Genomic DNA, 17422 nt, shown 5'->3' with positions numbered 1-17422 from the left:
GTGTTTCTATTCAGACTTCATTTGTAGTAATCTTAGACAGTCTGTGAAATTGTGACACCAAATTCTAGATAGGGTTGTATTTAGACTTCCGCAATTTGTATTAAGTTAAATTATCAGATTTAATCTTCCACTTTGTTATTGATATTATCATTTCCGCTATTTTGATATGTTTTTTTGAAATTATAAGGACTTAAGACTTGAAAAAGGGTAATTAAAACAGAATAGTTGGCTTGCCTAGTTTTCACTAGTAGGCGCCATCACGACTCCCGAGGGTGGGAAATCCGGGTTGTGACAAGGGCTGAAGCTGGAGAGATTCGGGCTAAGGCTAATAAGAAAGTTGTCGTATTTAAAAGATGTTGCCAATGCTCGAGCTGAGTTGAGAGAGCCTTCCAATCGGGAGAGCAGAAGTAATGAATATGCTCGATGCAAATCCCGGAGGGAAACCCTCGAGGAGATCCACACTAGGGGCTTCGATCTCTCGGAAGAGATAGAGCAGGCTAAGGCGGATGAATATGATGCCAAGTTCCTCGCATCCGATGCCGAAGATAATGAGGAAGAAGCCAATGGGCCCGCAGTCCCCGAGGGGAACGTAGGCTAGGACTTTCCTTTCTGATTCTACGTATAATGCTCTTAGAGAAAATTGTAAATGAAGCTTTGTATTTTTTCACATATACATATAAAAAGAAGCCTTTCGGTTTTCTCCTTTCATGAATTTCTCTTTGCTTTTATGTGTGTCTTTCTTTGTCTTGTATTTTGACATTTGTAAATGATTAGCCAGATGAGTTGGCCTTCGAGATAAAATCCTTAGGTTTACAAGCCGGCCCTGAGGCTTGTTGGGCTGGCCCGTAGGCTGTTATGTATTTGCCCTTAGGCGTTTTTTAGTTAACCGTTTAGGGCTCAGACTTCAAGTCGAGTTTCGACTCGGGCTCATCAACCATTAAGTTTTTGCTTTTTAAGCTATCTCTCATGGTATTACGCATTGGGTCGACAAGACCTCTAATATGGGCTGGCGCTTAGGCTCTTACACGTTGGGTCGGTACAACCTTTAATATAGGCTAGCGCTTAGGCTCTTACGTGTTGGGTCGGTATGACCTCTAATATAAGCTGGCTCTTAGGCTCTTACGTGTTGGGTCGGTACGACCTTTAATATAGGCTTTATTTTTCCCTCGTTAAAGACTTTTTGAAATACTTATGTTCGTCCGACTCTACGATGTTTCGATAAGGACCTCAATTGTGAGCCGTTATTCAATGATAAATGAGCACGTTAGGAGGTTTCGCTCGATGGCTGAATTATCTCGAAGCCTTCTTATTATTTGGAGCTGATATGATCGAAGCTCTTTTGCTTATGCCGAGGGTAGCCTGATAAACTGGTTCTTTTCGAAGTATTTTCGAAGTAATTGAAGGCCTGTGATTTTATGGTGACGGTCGAGCATCCCCAAGTCGCGTTAGTTTGGCCGGAGCCTTGTGACCATAGTCATTGTGTTTGGTGGTAGCCTTTTAGTCCCCGAGTGAGGTAGCCTCGGCGTCTATATCGAGGGTATGTCTGTTTAGGGGTCATACAAGTTTGAATATATAGCCTTGACTTTAAGATAAGGATTATGCCTTTTGTAAGGTCTTATAAATTTGAACATTCCTTACTTGAGGTCTTACAGATTTTGTGGTTACTTGGCACAAGTACAATTCATGCCTTGATTGAAGTCTTATAGATTTGGTATTGCCTTATGGAGGTCTTACATTTTCTAGTATTGCCACATGGAGGGCTTTTAGGCTCGAGGTTGCCCGCTTGGGGTCTTATGGCCTCGAGTTTTTGGTAGCTCGATGGGTGACAGTCGGTGACAGTCCCCGAGATACCGAAAATTTTTGGCTCTGGAGCCATTCTTCGTAATCTTGATGTTGCCTCATTGAGGGCTTATGAACTCGAAGTTTCCGGCCTGGAGGACTTGTGGCTTTGAGTTTTTGATGTCAGTTCCCGAGTGTTTGGGAAATTTCTGGCCCTAGGGCCGTTTCTTGTAGAAATAGCGAACTTCTTTGAAGCACGAAGCATTTTGATGGTAAAAGATACCCCTTTTATTACTTAGTACAAGTATACATGTTTTCGTTGTTGAGGGTTCGATTATTCTATGCGGACACGGTTTATTTAACTGTTTGGCCCGATACATCATTCTTCTATCGAGACTCTCCTTGGCTTGTCCTGATTTCTCCGGGAAGATGATCTCCCGGGGGGATGCCACCCAATATTCGAGGTTGATTGAAGGGAAGCCTTGAATACTTGTTAAGTTCTCCTTATGTAGCATATAGATGTTTCCTTGTTAAAAACCTTGCAGGTAAAACCCTTCTCGGGATAAAATCCGATTGAAGGAAAAGAGTGCAACGCATGCTTTAAAACCACAAGTTAGTGTAAGATGTAAATAAAAATGAGACGTTTATATCTTAGTAGTGATGTCATTTCGAGCCTCAATATGCTTCAACTGATCATTTTGGGAATGCGGTACGGTCATTTGCTCATTCACTCGGGTGCAGCCGAGAATGTAGCTTGTGATTGCTACTTCGTTGTTTGCTTATCCTTTGGCTCCTTCGATGTTGAAGGTGTCGATGCCGGTGCCACATCGTGCACTGCGAACATCTCTCTTGTTGCATGCTACTCCCCATATACCGTTTTTATTCCGTCTTTTTATTGGAAACTTCATCATTTGATGAAGGGTTGATGGTAGTGCTCTCATGCAGTGTATCCACGGCCTTCCGAGCAAGGCATTGTATCTCATGTCTCCTTCAATGGCATGAAACTTGACATGTTGGGTTGTGCCGACCACGTTGACCGGGAGGGTGACTTTCCCTTTCATTGTCTCGCTCGCCATGTTGAATTCGTTTAGGACTCGAGAGGCGGGCACGATCTGGTCGAGCAGTCCGAGATGCTGCACCACCCTCGACTTGATAATATTGTCCGAGCTACCTGGATCCATAAGCACATGTTTAATTTGAAATGTATTCACAAGGAAAGAAATTACCAATGCGTCGTTGTAAGGCTGAGACAGGGTCTCGATATCCTCTTCGCTGAATGTGATAGCGTCCTCGGATATACAACCTCGAGTTCGCTTTTCCCTAGTGATGAATATTTTTGTTCTTTTAATAACGGGTTCCTATGGGATGTCGATTCCTCTAATGATCATGTGGATGACATGTTGTGGCTCTTCTGTTTCAGTTTTCCTGTTTGCCTCTCTTTCCCAAAATTGATTTTTGGCTCGGTCACTGAGGAATTCTCGGAGGTGCCTTTTGTTAAGTAGTCGGGCTACTTCTTCTCGGAGTTGTCTGCAATCTTCGGTAATATGACCGCGTTTGGCATGAAATTCGCACATCATGTTAGGATTCCTTTGCGACTGATCTGATAGTATGGGTTTTGGCACCTGGTATCTTTGATTTTACCTATGGTTGATATGATGTCTGAAATGTTGAAGTTGTACTCAAATAACTGGGGTGCCTCCGTCGGCCCTGTGTATATGTCGAATCCGGCTCTGCTCATGAGTGCCCGAGGATTTTGACCTCGATCTGCCCTTCGGTCATTTCAGGGTATGTTACACCTTGGGGCGTTTCTTCGATCTTCAGTGTATGGTTGGTATCTTTCCTTTTTTGGCTTTGGCTCTTTTGCTAGGAGCCTTATAGGATATACTGAGCCCGAGGGGGGCCCTAGTTGGTCGTCCTCGACCCTAATCTTTGATTGATACCGATTGTGGACATCCCGCCAAGTCACGGCAGGATATTCAACCAAGTTCTGCTTTAGCTGCTTCGAAGCTACAGAGCTTCGTTCGTTCAAACCTTGGGTGAAAGCCTGCACTGCCCAGTCATCGGAGACTGGTGGTAACTCCATTCGCTCCATTTGAAAGCGAGATACAAACTCCCATATCATCTCGTTTTCTCTCTATTTGATTTTGAAGATGTCGGATTTCTTTGTAGCAACCTTGATGGCACCGATATGTGCCTTTATAAAATAATATGCCAGCATGGCGAATGAGTCTATCAAATTTGGGGATAGGTTGTGATACCACATCATGGCCCCTTTTGAAAGTGTTTCCCCAATTTTTTTGAACAGGACGAATTCAATTTCGTCGTCCTTCAGGTCATTTCCCTTTACAGCACAAGTGTAAGCAGTGACGTGCTCGTTGGGATCCAAAGTTCCTTTGTACTTCGGGAGATCGGCCATTCTGAATTTCTTCGGGATAGGTTTTGGAGCGGCACTCGATGGGAATGGTTTTTGTACGAATTTCTTTGAATCTACACCCTTCAGAATCGGGGGTGCGTTTGGGATCTGATCGACCCTTGAATTGTAGGTCTCCACCTTTTTGTCGTTAGCTTCTATATTCTTTTCGCCCGACTCAATCCTCTTTATGAGGTCCTCGAGCATCTTCATAATAGTGGGGTCGGTTGCTGACCCGTTGTTACTCGATCTTTCCAGTACCAGTTCAGCTTGAGGAGCCATTTTCGGTGCTGCTGTGCTTGGAGTTTTTTGGTGGCTTTGTAGTTGAGCAATCGCCAGCTGTTGTGCCTGCAACATTTCAAAAATGACATGAAGGATAACCTCTCGTTCCTCCCGATCTAGGGTTTTCTAGGCTTCTTGCTGGTTTTCTTGGCGTATATTCCCGTTAGTGTGGGAGCTTATCGACGTGTTGGGCGTTGCGTGAGACAACATCTACGGGAATTGGCTCTGGTGCGTCCTCAGGGTTTCGCAGTGGTACACCGGAGTTTGTAACAGCTACACTATTCTTTCCATGGTCCTCCGGACCGTTGTTTTCAGGTGCATTCACTGAGTTAAACATTTTGACCTGAAATCAAAGATTCTTAGACAAGAAAAAGTGTGAAGAATAACTTGCGCTTTTCAGCAAACCAGCACTAAAACAAACACTATTATTTTTTAGCCCCACGGTGGGCGCCAAATTGTTTACCTTGAAAATGATAATTACAATTAGATTTGATTTTGTGGTTCTAAAACTACGTGATTTATTTTTATGCTAGTTGTTAGGCAATAGATGATAAGTATGAACTAAGAAAATAGAGTAAGAGTAAGAGGCAGTGTGGTTATTCAAACCGAACAACTGCAAGTCGGGGTCTCAAGTTGGCCTAAGTTGGACCTCGAGGTCGAGCCGACGAGCTTGATTGGGGGTGATTGATGAAGGACTAACAGTCCCAAGGGCCTCAATAATGGCTCTTTATGATCAATGATGAGTAATAAATGAAGAACAATCAATTAAACACAATAAATGTAAGCAATAAATAAAAGGAAAGACAATGGAGAGTGTTTAAGTTAGAGAGCAGAGAATGTTCTTATTCTTATATTCAATATCATGTGTGCAAAAAATAGCAAGGGTCCCCTTTATATAGAAGGAGGAATCCCAATATAGTACATATGCATTTATTGCAAAGATTTGCAGCTGGTACAGCTATTTAACGTCACGGTACGGACTTGTACTATTCTTGTAGACCTGGTCAATCCTAATCACGCGCCTTGGAAATTTTTCGCTTATCCATGATAGCCGCCGATCTGCACTGCCCCGAGGTCGAGCATAGGGAACCCCCGAGCTCGCCCCGGGCCTTCTGAAGACGGGCTATGGCATGTCATAATGATCATAAAATTGAACTCTCCGATTTTAGTCGTATACAAAGCTATTCAATCTCCTATGATCCACACATAACCTTCAAGTAGAATCCTTCTTTTTAATTAGTAAAGCAGGAGAGACAAATGAAGATTGACTAGGAACCGCAGTTTCAACCTTAATCAAGTCATTAATAATGGACTCTATTGCATTTTTCTGATCATGAGAATACTTGTAAGGTCACAAGTTAAATGGTTGAGCACCAGGAATCAAATTAATAACATGATCACAACTTCTTTCAGGGGAAAGTTGAGTTGGTTCTTGAAACACACCACTGTAGGCTAACAATAGTCTTTCCACATTAGGCTTCATTTCCTTCTTCTTTACAGTAGGACCAGCACTACATACAATTCAGCTACCATTATACCAGTTCCGCAGTGCAGTATTCTACTCAAGGCATCATTGTATACTGGTGTGATCTTAGGTTTCTCATTTACTCCCAACAAAGTCATCATTCTTTCATCCTTCATAAAATTTAGACTTTGAGGTCTATTATTCAGTTACATCAATCTAATCCATTCCTAGGACCATATTACATCCTCCCACTTTAAGCGGCTTGATTTTGAAAGTAAAGAGCTCATCCTGCATCTGTCAATTAAACATAGGGCTCTCCTTGTCACATCTCATAATATGTCCATTGGCCACAACATCCCTTAATGGGACTATGATAGGATGGACAAGCAACTTCAACATTTTAACTACACGAGGATCAATAAAATAGTGTATAAATCCACTATATAATATAGTGATTGGAATCTTCTTGGCATATCCTAGCAATTTTATAATAGAGGTAGTCCCTCCAGCGAAACTTAGTCCCATTACCACATTCAAAGAAACTTCAGCTTGTTCCTCTACAAGTTCTTCTTAGGTTTCAGGTACATCCAAAAATTCCTCCACCTCAAGTTCCACTTCAGCTGCTACTCCTTCCATAACATGAGGAGTTTTAGCCTTACATTGATGCCCAGGCTCATACTTCTCACGACACTTATAGCAAAGTCCTTGTTTCCTAAGGGGGCATTTGCATCTATACCCGCTTTTTGGGTCACGTTTTAACTTGTGCCCCCTTTGCAAAAAAAAATTGCAAGAGTATCCACTTTTTCGCGTAACTTCAGCATACGCGGCTGAAGTAGCAAAGACAATCACGCAAAACTTTAGCATTTTAGTAGACGGGCCTGAAGTAGCAAGTGTGCTGAAGTTTTTGCTTGTAATTGCTGAACTTAAGCATAGTAGCTGAAGTTTTGTTCTATATTTGTTGAAATTTTTGTTTGTAATTGCACTAAATAAGCTGAAGTCTTTTGGCGTGGATTCATTAGTTTTGTCATTAAGCTTTTTCAAAAACTTCAGTAGAAGATGCTGAAGTTATTTAGTTCATTTATAAAAACTTCAGCACTAAATAAGCTGAAGTTTTTTTGTCCTGGATAAGCTTTTTCAAAAACTTCAGCAGAAGATGTTGAAGTTATTTAGTTCATTTCTAAAAACTTCAGCACTAAAAGCTGAAGTTTTTGAAGAATCAGTATCTATCTTAAAAGCACAAGTTACATTTATATTAGTCAAACCAGAACCATACGCGTCGCAGAAAGCTAAAGATGGAGCAAAAAGAAAGGCTATGATAACCCAATACCATTTGATCTCATGGAAAATTAATAGAATCATAATCACGGTAATAGTTCCCGAGGCTAAATACCCTACACCTCCAAACCACATTGGAATGCTTTCTCTAACAAAGGCTTCATCATATTTTACATCCCCTGAGTTCTTGTTCTGTCTCACTCCAGCTGCTGAGATATTAAGAATCTCAACCAAGTCATATCCAAAAGGGAACTGTGATAAAGACAACTACACACACGGCTAAAGAAGAAAAATAAATTTCCAATGATGCTACACAAAGTTATCAAAACTTAAGCTTCTATCCGCCAGAAAGCTCACAATTACAATTGTACAGTTGTTTTAGGAGCACCAACAACAGCAGAAGAAAGAAGAAGAAGAAGAAGAAGAAGAAGAAGAAGAAGAAGAAAACGAAGGAGGAGAAGGAGGAGGAGAAAGAGGCTGAAGTTGTTTAAAAAGTAGGTACAAGTTAAAACTTTTTAAAAAATTGGTATAGGTTAAATGGGGGCGACCAAAATGGTCGCCCCGTGCAATTTTTACTTTCCTAAGTGCGTCAAAACTGTTTGGTTTGAGGGGAGTTCTATTGGCAAGCCTCTAATTGGGTTATGTGATTCTCAAATGGTTTGGTGTTGGAAGTTGTGCTGGTTGCTTTGGCTTTTGTTGTGCTTTTGGATAAGTGATGGTTAAATGTCTAGGATAAGTGAGATTTGGGTTGTTTCTGATTAGTAAGAGGACAGTAAGGGTTGAGAATGACCAGAGAAAGAGAGAATTTTCCTTCAAATTATCTGATAAGGACCCTCAGTACAATGGCAGACTATATAACAAGAATCTTCTGGTGTTCTACTAATAACATGACACCTTTTCAATTCCACTAATAGAATCATGAACTTGATTAAGTAAAAACTAGTAACTTAAGGGACTCAATTGATATACGGGAAGCTACAACTTAAAATAGATAAAGACTCAAGTTACTACTTAAAAACTTAATAATTTTTCATTCATGAAAGAACAAATGAGCAAAGTCCATAGGACTTAACCATGGAGTCCAAACAATTTTAACCTGTAAACTCGACGAGCAAAACAAGATAGAATTGAATGAAAATGGTAAGATACTTGAACAAACTACTTTAACTTTATTCAGGCAACGACGTCAGAATAACACAAGAAAGTTTGCTCGGTACAACATACAACCCAATCACCAAAACAGTATACTCTACCAAAACAAACACTGATTTCTTGGATTAATCTTTCAGCACAGCAACATATTTGAATATACTACTATCAGCTTCACATTGTGGGCCTTACATTGAGACGGGACGCAATCTTCTGACCAAGAGTTTTGTCAGCCTGCAACATATTCATGCAAAACATTGTTATCTTTCTGTCGCTCGATATATGTGGGACTAAAGAAACATCTAATGGAAAGAACTGAGACCTGTGACCAGTATGAAATCCAGATACTGCGTATCTCATGAGTGACTCGAGGATCGGATAGAGCATCAACCCATCTGCAGATAAATCTTTCTTGCCTGCAATATCAAGGCCACCAGATAAGTAATTGAGAGGGGTGGAAAGTTGGTGAAGTTAAAATAGCAAAGGAACTAAACTACCTGTCCGGTGCCCAAGATCTGTATCTCTCTCCCGGCTGCTTGAAGTTGTTCTCTTTTTCAATGATGCACTGCAATAGATGACAATTACGGTTTATGAAAATCAACTTAACACCAAAATCAAGATTTTCAACATGAACAATAGAATAAACAGATCATCACCTTGTCGCGCTTTCCTGTCAAGACACGAGGAGGAATTGGATGTTGTTCTGCATGACGACAAGGATCAAACCTTGAGGGGAAATAGTTGACCTGAGAAAGCATACAGCATCCAGTTAAAACATGAAAAGAATTACAACCATCCACATATCCACCCTTAGAGTAGGTGTGGGAACCAAAATCCACAACATAGATTCATAATCGACTAAGTACCTACTCCTGCCCTCCTAAGTTCACATGGACACAACAGAACTAATCTAATGAGTGAATAACATGCTTGATGACCCCTTTTTTTCTTTGTTAAATGGATAAACATTTAAAATTTTGCAATCCACTATAAAAAATTACTGCACCAACAACCTGTGTAGGAAGGGTGCACTATACCTCTTCATCACGGTGCATGAAATTCATGAAACCTTCATGGTGATTATTGTGATGAGCACACTTGGGAGCGTTAGCTGGGAGCTGCAGATAGTTTGGCCCAAGACGGTGTCTCTGGGTATCAGAATATGAGAATATCCTAGTCTGGAGAAGCTTGTCATCCGAATAGTAAACACCAGGGACAACAATGGCAGGGCAAAAGGCAAGCTGCTCATTCTCTGCAAAGAAGTTATCGATATTCTTATTCAACACCAAGCGACCAACTGGCTGCAATGGCAAGATGTCCTCAGGCCAGGTCTTGGTTACATCTAGGGGGTCAAAGTCAAATCTGTCTTCATGATCAGGATCGATAATTTGGATGAACAGTTTCCACTCTGGATAGTTTCCAGCAGCAATTGAATCATAGAGATCCTTGGTGGCGTGACTATGATTCGCTCCTCCTACCTTAATAGCTTCTTCCTCCAACAAGCACTTGACTCCACAAGTTGGCTTCCAATGGAACTTCACATAATGTGCTTTCCCAGCTTTGTTGATCAACATGTAGGTATTAACACCGGAACCTTCCATGTGCCTGTAATCTTGTGGAACACCGAGATCATCAAACAGGAAGGAGAACATATGCAGACTTTCTGGATGATGAGAGAAGAAATCAAGGATCCTCCAGTTCTCCTGAATGTGGGACTTTGGATTTGGTTTCAGTGCATGAACCATGTCAGGGAACTTCATCCCATCGCGGATAAAGAAGACGGGGAAGTTGTTTCCAACCAAATCAAAGTTGCCCTGAAGTACAAAAAGGTAAAATAGTAGATATGCGCGAATTTCAGTACCAACAAAAAGTAATAGAAAACTACAAATTCAACAAAAGTAATCCACGGAAGCAGCACATTCATGTTCAGGAAATACAAAAGCAGCACCTTCATCGTTCAGGAAACACAAGGCGGCCCTTAAGTAAATGGTTATTGCCGCCAGAGGAAAATCATAAGGAATAGAACAAGGAAGAGAGGACACTTGATACTTCGCTGATTTTGAACATTTCTCTTTAACATTTGAAAAATCAGCAGTTCTTTTTAACAAGTGAATACTCCCTTTGATATCATATTTGTTCAGAATAAATGACTGACCAAAAAAATCAGATTACAACACTAGATAAATGAATTTATGATCTTAAATGGTATTTACAGTTGGATTTCATCGAGTTCGAGATTAGATAATTATTCTGAACAAAATTCACATGGGCACAGAGGGTTGCTGTTTAAAATTACTCAAAAGGACCAAACAAATGGAAAATCATGCAAATTAAGCATCACTAAAGGCTGAAACCGAACCACTTCTCACATAGAATACTTAACGTTTCAATTCTTAGTTTCCAAATGGTCAACGCTTGCGCTTCAATATTTTTTTTAAAAAATCAGTTGCTAATTGCAGTCAGCAATCCTGAGAAATGAAATATAAACTTGGTTTTGGACAACGCTCTCATACCAGCTTAACAGGCATGAATTCAAGGATACTAAAGAATAACAATCTGACTAGAAAAACATGGCAAGAAAACCTAGCATCTGATTGAAAATTACCTCTCTGGTGTAAAATTTTACAGCAAATCCTCTGGGGTCCCTGAGGGTTTCAGGGCTTCCACGCTCATGGATAACAGTAGAGAACCTCACAATAACAGGTGTCTGGACCCCAGGAGCTCGGAGAAAATCAGCACATGTAAGATGGGTAATATCATGTGTGACCTCAAAGAAACCCTTGGCGCTGGCACCTCTGGCATGAACAACGCGCTCCGGAATTCGCTCACGATCAAAATTGGCAAGCTTCTCCACCAGATGATAATCCTCAAGAAGAATTGGCCCTGCCAAAAAAGCAATGAGTTTCAAAATTCTTCATCCATTGCGCAAAATCTACTAAAACTGGAAAATGTTGAAAACATTACTATGATATCTCTAAAACTGCAAACCAGAGAATTTTATTTGTACTGATCTCATGAGAAACACCTTTATTACAAAGGGCACATTGCATGATTTGAAATATAGAAAGAGTTTTTTAGCACTTTAATCAAGTTCCACCAAGTCTTGCCTGATTCAAATTATTCAAATGACATAGAAATGGTGAAAAGTGATGATCTTGAATTTTCAACCATACAAGTTTTCCTATTTTATTGCACTGTTTACTTCTGACCATTATGGACGATAAAGAATCAAGCTAACCACATGTTTAGATCAAGCTCCTACTCATACCATGTTAATTACTTCCGTCTAGATCACATGTTTTGCGCCTGAGCATCAAGGAGGACCAAATCAGGCTAACAAAATAAGAAAAGCACTTCCTGTTTGCTTATGCATTTATGTATTCATAACGGCAAACGCAAAAGGAAAAATTGACAACACAAACCAGCTGATGCTTTCACCTTGTGACCGATTCAGAAATACAATAAGGAAGACATGCCCTAGAGATGACAGACACTATATTGTCCTGACCTCAATCATCTCAACCCTTAAACTAACAAACCAAATGTGTGTCCCTAACTTCATATTATATGTACTAAAAACATTAAGGAGGAATTCATCACATCCAAAAAAACAAAAAATATCATACTGGAATTTGGTTTCCCACATCCTTTAAAAAAAACCAAGTTAGAAGGGATAACTGTTCTTATTAGTGTCCGTCGACCCTTTTTTTTCACAACCCTCCTCCTTTACTAGCCGGGAATATGTTCATATGCTAAATATTAGAATAAAAAGAATACTCCACACACCAAAAAGAAAAGGTAAGAGACTAAAAAAAAATACCTCTAGTTCCAACAGTCATGGAAGAGTTGTTGTTCCACACAGGAGCACCAGAATTAGTTGTCATGAAGGGGGAATTGTTAGCGCTTGAAGGACGATACTGCGCAAAATTTCACAATCATTAATTATGAACCTCATGTACACATATAATATAAAGCAAACCAAATATCCACCGGGAAAAAAACTCATAACTCTACCTTTATCAATTTCCAAAACCTTACATCAACAAAAAATAATTCTAAATGAAAACTAAATCACTTTCAGGTATATAATTCCAAATCATCACGAAACAAGAAAAAAGGGATAAAAAAGATGAACCTCGCAAAATCACACACACAAACACCCACACACACACACACAAAAAAAAAAAATCAACAAGAAGAATTCAAATTAAGAACTCAATTACTTTCACGCATATTCTCACCAGAAACAATAAAACAAGGATAAAAAGATGAGCTATAAACCAAATTAAACCCAAAAAAAACTCAAATCAACAAATAACTCGAAATACAAATTCAATTACTTCACGCTCATCCTTGACAAACCATAAGGAAAACGAGAAAAAAAAAGTACAACAAATGAGCTTCGCGAGATAGATAAAAATCTTCAGAATAACAAACAATAACAACAACAACAACAACAACAACAACAAAAGAATTCCTTTCTTTTAAAAAAATCAAAAGAAATCTTTGCAATCATACAGATCAAATAAGAATACAATCAGAAAAAAAAATATAATCGCGAGATTTCGTAAGCAAAGGATTTTTATTTTTTTTTGGAAAAGAAATTTAGAGAATACCTTGTATGGATCCATGGCGAGATAACAGGAAATGAAGATTTTCGGCGAAATAGAGAGAACCGAAGAAGAAATTCACAGTCGTGTGGGCAATCTGTTTTTGGAGTGTCTTAAAAAAGAGCAAATTTTATTTATTTATATATAGAGACGTGGGGTCATTTTCAACCGCCTAACTTTCCTTTTTTGGCTCGCGTTTCTATTTTTCGCATATTTAAAAATAATATCCATTGCTTATCCACGTTTTTCTTAAATACCAATCCTATTATGAGTATTTACACAACAACAACCCAGTATAATTCTACAAGTGGGGTCTGGAGAGGGTAATATGTACGCAGACCTTACCCCTACCCCAAAGGGTAGAGAGGCTGTTTCCAGGAGATCCTCGGCTCAAAAAAAGCAACAGGAGCCGATATATTAGTACCATAAAAAATGCATAATACAATAGCAGCATTATAGGAGATATGAAATACAAAATACGAAATACGAAATAAATGGCTGGTATAGTAAAACTAGCAGGTAAAGCCCTGCATCAATAGACGGCCAATTATATTCTTAGTCTAACTCATAACTAGCTAGTCTCACTCTATTGTGCTGTAGAAATATTCACAACTTTCCCTTAACCTACAACCTTAATGCTCGACCTCCATAATTCCCTGTCAAGGGTCATGTCCTCAGTAATCCTAAGTCGCGCCATGTCCTGTCTGATCACCTCTCCCCAATACTTCTTAGGTCGCCATCTACCTCTCCGCGTGCCCACTACAGCCAATCGCTCACACCTCCTCACCGGTGCATCAGTGCTCCTCCTCTGAATGTGCCCGAACCATCTGAGTCTTACTTCCCGCATCTTGTCCTCCATGGGGGCCACGCCTACCTTCTCTCGAATATCTTCATTCCTAATCTTATCTATCCTTGTATGCCCGCACATCCACCTCAATATCCTCATCTCTGCTACTTTCATCTTCTGGGTGTGTGAGTTCTTTACCGGCCAACATTCAGTTCCATATAACATGGCAGGCCTAACCAATGCTCTATAAAAATTACCTTTTAGTAACGGTGACACTTTCTTGTCACACAAGATTCCCGACGCTAACCTCCACTTCATCCACCCCACCCATATACGGTGTGTGACATATAGTTTTTCCTAATTATGAGTATTTAGTTTTTCCTAATTAAAGTGAGAAAAAAAATGAAATATCACATTGTTTTCACCATATAAATTTCATTTTTAATCTTTAATGTAATCTAGTAAATCACGTAGTGCTATCCTCAAATTTTAAATTTACCAAAATATGTAAAACTTCTGTATATTAAAAATTAGTGCAAGGACCAAGGAGTGAGAATTTGTATAGCTAACCTCAATTGCTTAATATTTGTAAAATTATATTAACAAGAATAATTATGCTTAATATGAAACAGGTTGGAGTAGGTTCAAAACCCGAATAAAATAGGGTCAATGTTAGACAATAATCAACGTAAAATTAGTTAATTTATATATTAATGTTAGAATACAAATATTATTGAATTTGCATCTGAAAAAAATAATAAATCTGAAATTTGGTAATAAATAATTTCACACGTCATTGGAAGAGGGAAAAAAAGAGAGCTTATCCAACTTTTGGAGTTTATCCAGAGCTAATTTACGTGCCGTCGTGATGACGCCACGTGTCACGGAAGGACCTAGAACTGTGTGCAAAGCCCAGAAATATTCCAAAATGGGCTTGGGAAAGCTATTTTGGACTTTTTTCAATGGACGAGATTATGCAAGTGTGAACGCAATGGAATTAATGGAGATTCTGTTCATAGGGATTAGTACAGTATGGGCCGTTCTGCTACACAATAACTTCTGGGCCCACAAACAACATTTAGGGAGAAATTTAAAAATAGTCAGATTTATAACTGGTCATTTAAAAATAGTTCAGTTTTAAAAATAATCGAAATTTAGCTACTTTTCATGTAAAGATAAAATTTGATCAAAAATACTGTTCAAAACCCGGAAAATATGCCTGTATATTATACTGGAGTTCCAGCATAAGTATGCTTGAACTCCAGCATATTATACGGGAGTTCCAGGATAACTATGCTGGAACTCTAGCATAATATGTTGGAGTTCCAGCATTAGTACACTAGAACTCCAGCATAATATACTGGAGTTCCAGCAAGTATAAATGTCCAGTATAATATATTGGAGTTTGGAGCACCGGTGCTCCAGTCTCCCGTATATTATACAGGAGTCAGCAAAATATACCGGTCCAGCATAATATGTTGGAGTTCGTACACAGATGCACCGAACTCCCGTATATTATGCGGGACCGCTCTCTGTTGCAGCAAAATAGTGGTTATTTTTCATTGACTTTGTAAACGGTGGCTATTTTTGAATGACTAGTTCGAAAACTGACTATACCGTGCTATTTTAACCAACATTTATGGAAGAATTAATTTTAATAATCGTTCACTCAATCGCTTAAATTAAAATAATCAGTATATATTTAATTCTTATATAACGTGTGTAACCGAATATAATTATCGTATAATTTATGTATATTAGTTAGGAAAAATAAACCGTAAATTTGACCGGATATTTACGTAAATATCTCTCATTAATTTATAAGACGTCCTTGGAATTTGAATTTCTATGTTGTTTCGATTTTAGTGGTTGAATCAATCATTTGAAGGGCTGTAACCTTTGTTTACAAATGTCATCTCAGTTGTAAACAGGGGCGGATGCACCATGGTAATTACGAGTTTAATTGAACACATAACTTTTGACGCGGAATAAAAATTTATGTGTAAAAATTTATTAAAATTGTAAAAATAATATATTTGAACCCATAACTTTAAAAATATAATGGGTTCAATATTAAAAATCTTAAAAATTGACCCATAGATTTTAAATTCTTGATCCGCCCCTAGTTGTAAAATCTATAATCTTACATTTCTCGCTAATATTTTTATCCCTTTTCTAGTGAAGGAGAGTCTGTGATTAGTGAGGAGATAAGATAATTTTGGTGAAATTAGCATCACTCGTTAAAATTATGCAGCGTGACTCGTGAGGTTGCAATAACTAATTTATAGTCAAACCTCTCTATAATATCCTTATTTGTTTTGATATTTTTTGGACGATACAGTGAAGTGATGTTCTAAAAGACATATATTATAATATAATATAAAACTCGATTCTGAAAAAACTTAGCTTTTATAGTGAATGAATGTTATAGAAATGTTGTTATAGAGAAATCTAATTTTATATTTTTTAAAACGTCAATTATTATTCATATTTTTTAAAACTCTGAGCAATACATGCATTGCCCAGTTGGGTGCGATCCATTTTAAACCCTATGTGAACGTGAGATATTTTATACATTGGAATGTTATTTTTATTACTATACGACGAGATGGGGATCAGTTGGACTGTGGCCCTTCTCGGATGCTCGTGAATGTGAAATACTTTGTGACCCGAGCTATTGTTTTTTTTACATGAGGAGGTGGAATCAGTTGAGTCGAACTTACATTTCTTGTGCAGAAAACTTCTGCTAATACCATTGGACTACGGTGGTCTCAGTTGATATTGATTTCCAGAGATATTTGTCAATAATTTCGCGATTAGCGTACATTCAGCAACTAGAGTAATTGCTTACTCTCTCGGTTTCAGTTTTTGAACCTATTTTTTTTTTTTATCCGTTTCAAATAAATAATCCCTTACTAAATTTGAAAATAATTTAGTTTAAACTTACAATTCTACCCTTAGTGAGAAGCTTTTATAATTATACAAATACCGTGGACCCTTTTTGACTTGTTTAGGATCACAAATTCCAAAAATCTTTATATTTTAAAACTTCATGCCCAGTAAGGTTTACGTATATGTATGCTTCTAAGTTACACTTTATAACTACGTTCTAAATTTTGATAAACACAAATATAATAAAAAGAAGCAAGTATATAGGATATACAAGCCGTCAAAATGGGCTTGGCCTGTAATATTAGCCCAACCCAGCCCGTTACTTGGACAGGTTGGGCTAGGATTTTTTGAGCCTATTTAAAACTGAGGCTTATAAGCTCGGCCCAAGTTAGCCCGCTAGCCCTTGAGGCTTGACTGAGCTTGGGCCTGAGCCGGCCCGTGGGTCGAAAATTAATTAATTCAAATTAATTAACTATTAAATATTTAAATAATAAAAACAAAAAAAAAACTATTAATTATAATCCTCACCAACCCTAGATTGCTCATTTACCCTTCCATATCAACTAGAATTTAGATTTTTGACATGCATATAATATGACAAAATTAGTTTTTTTTTCTTAATTAATAACGAACTCGAAAAGTTTTAGGTGACCAATAATATTATTTTTTTTAAAATTTACTTTAAGTGGCCAATGATCAGTCTGGATTACTTTAATATATTATTATTTAAACAGCTCTTCAGTATAGAAAAGGATTAATTTTAAATACATACA

At 38.3% G+C, this 17422-nt stretch overlaps 1 protein-coding gene across 1 annotated transcript; it reads right to left on the bottom strand.

The window, feature by feature from the left end:
• Nucleotides 1–8215: 8215 nt before the first annotated feature.
• Nucleotides 8216–13085, bottom strand: LOC104241240 (catalase isozyme 3). Its single transcript, XM_009796167.2, has 8 exons — nucleotides 12977–13085; nucleotides 12181–12277; nucleotides 10966–11243; nucleotides 9398–10174; nucleotides 9017–9106; nucleotides 8858–8925; nucleotides 8683–8776; nucleotides 8216–8594 (listed from the first exon to the last, which is right to left on the bottom strand). The coding sequence occupies exons 1-8, from the start codon at nucleotides 12989–12991 to the stop codon at nucleotides 8535–8537; spliced, it is 1479 nt and encodes a 492-aa protein (XP_009794469.1). The 5' UTR covers nucleotides 12992–13085; the 3' UTR covers nucleotides 8216–8534.
• Between the last annotated feature and the right edge of the window lie 4337 nt (nucleotides 13086–17422).

Source organism: Nicotiana sylvestris, chromosome 4 (assembly GCF_000393655.2).
Source record: "Nicotiana sylvestris chromosome 4, ASM39365v2, whole genome shotgun sequence".
Taxonomy (NCBI): domain Eukaryota; kingdom Viridiplantae; phylum Streptophyta; class Magnoliopsida; order Solanales; family Solanaceae; genus Nicotiana; species Nicotiana sylvestris.
The sequence above is the reverse complement of the archived record's forward strand: the minus strand, read 5'-3'. Positions and strand labels throughout refer to the sequence as shown.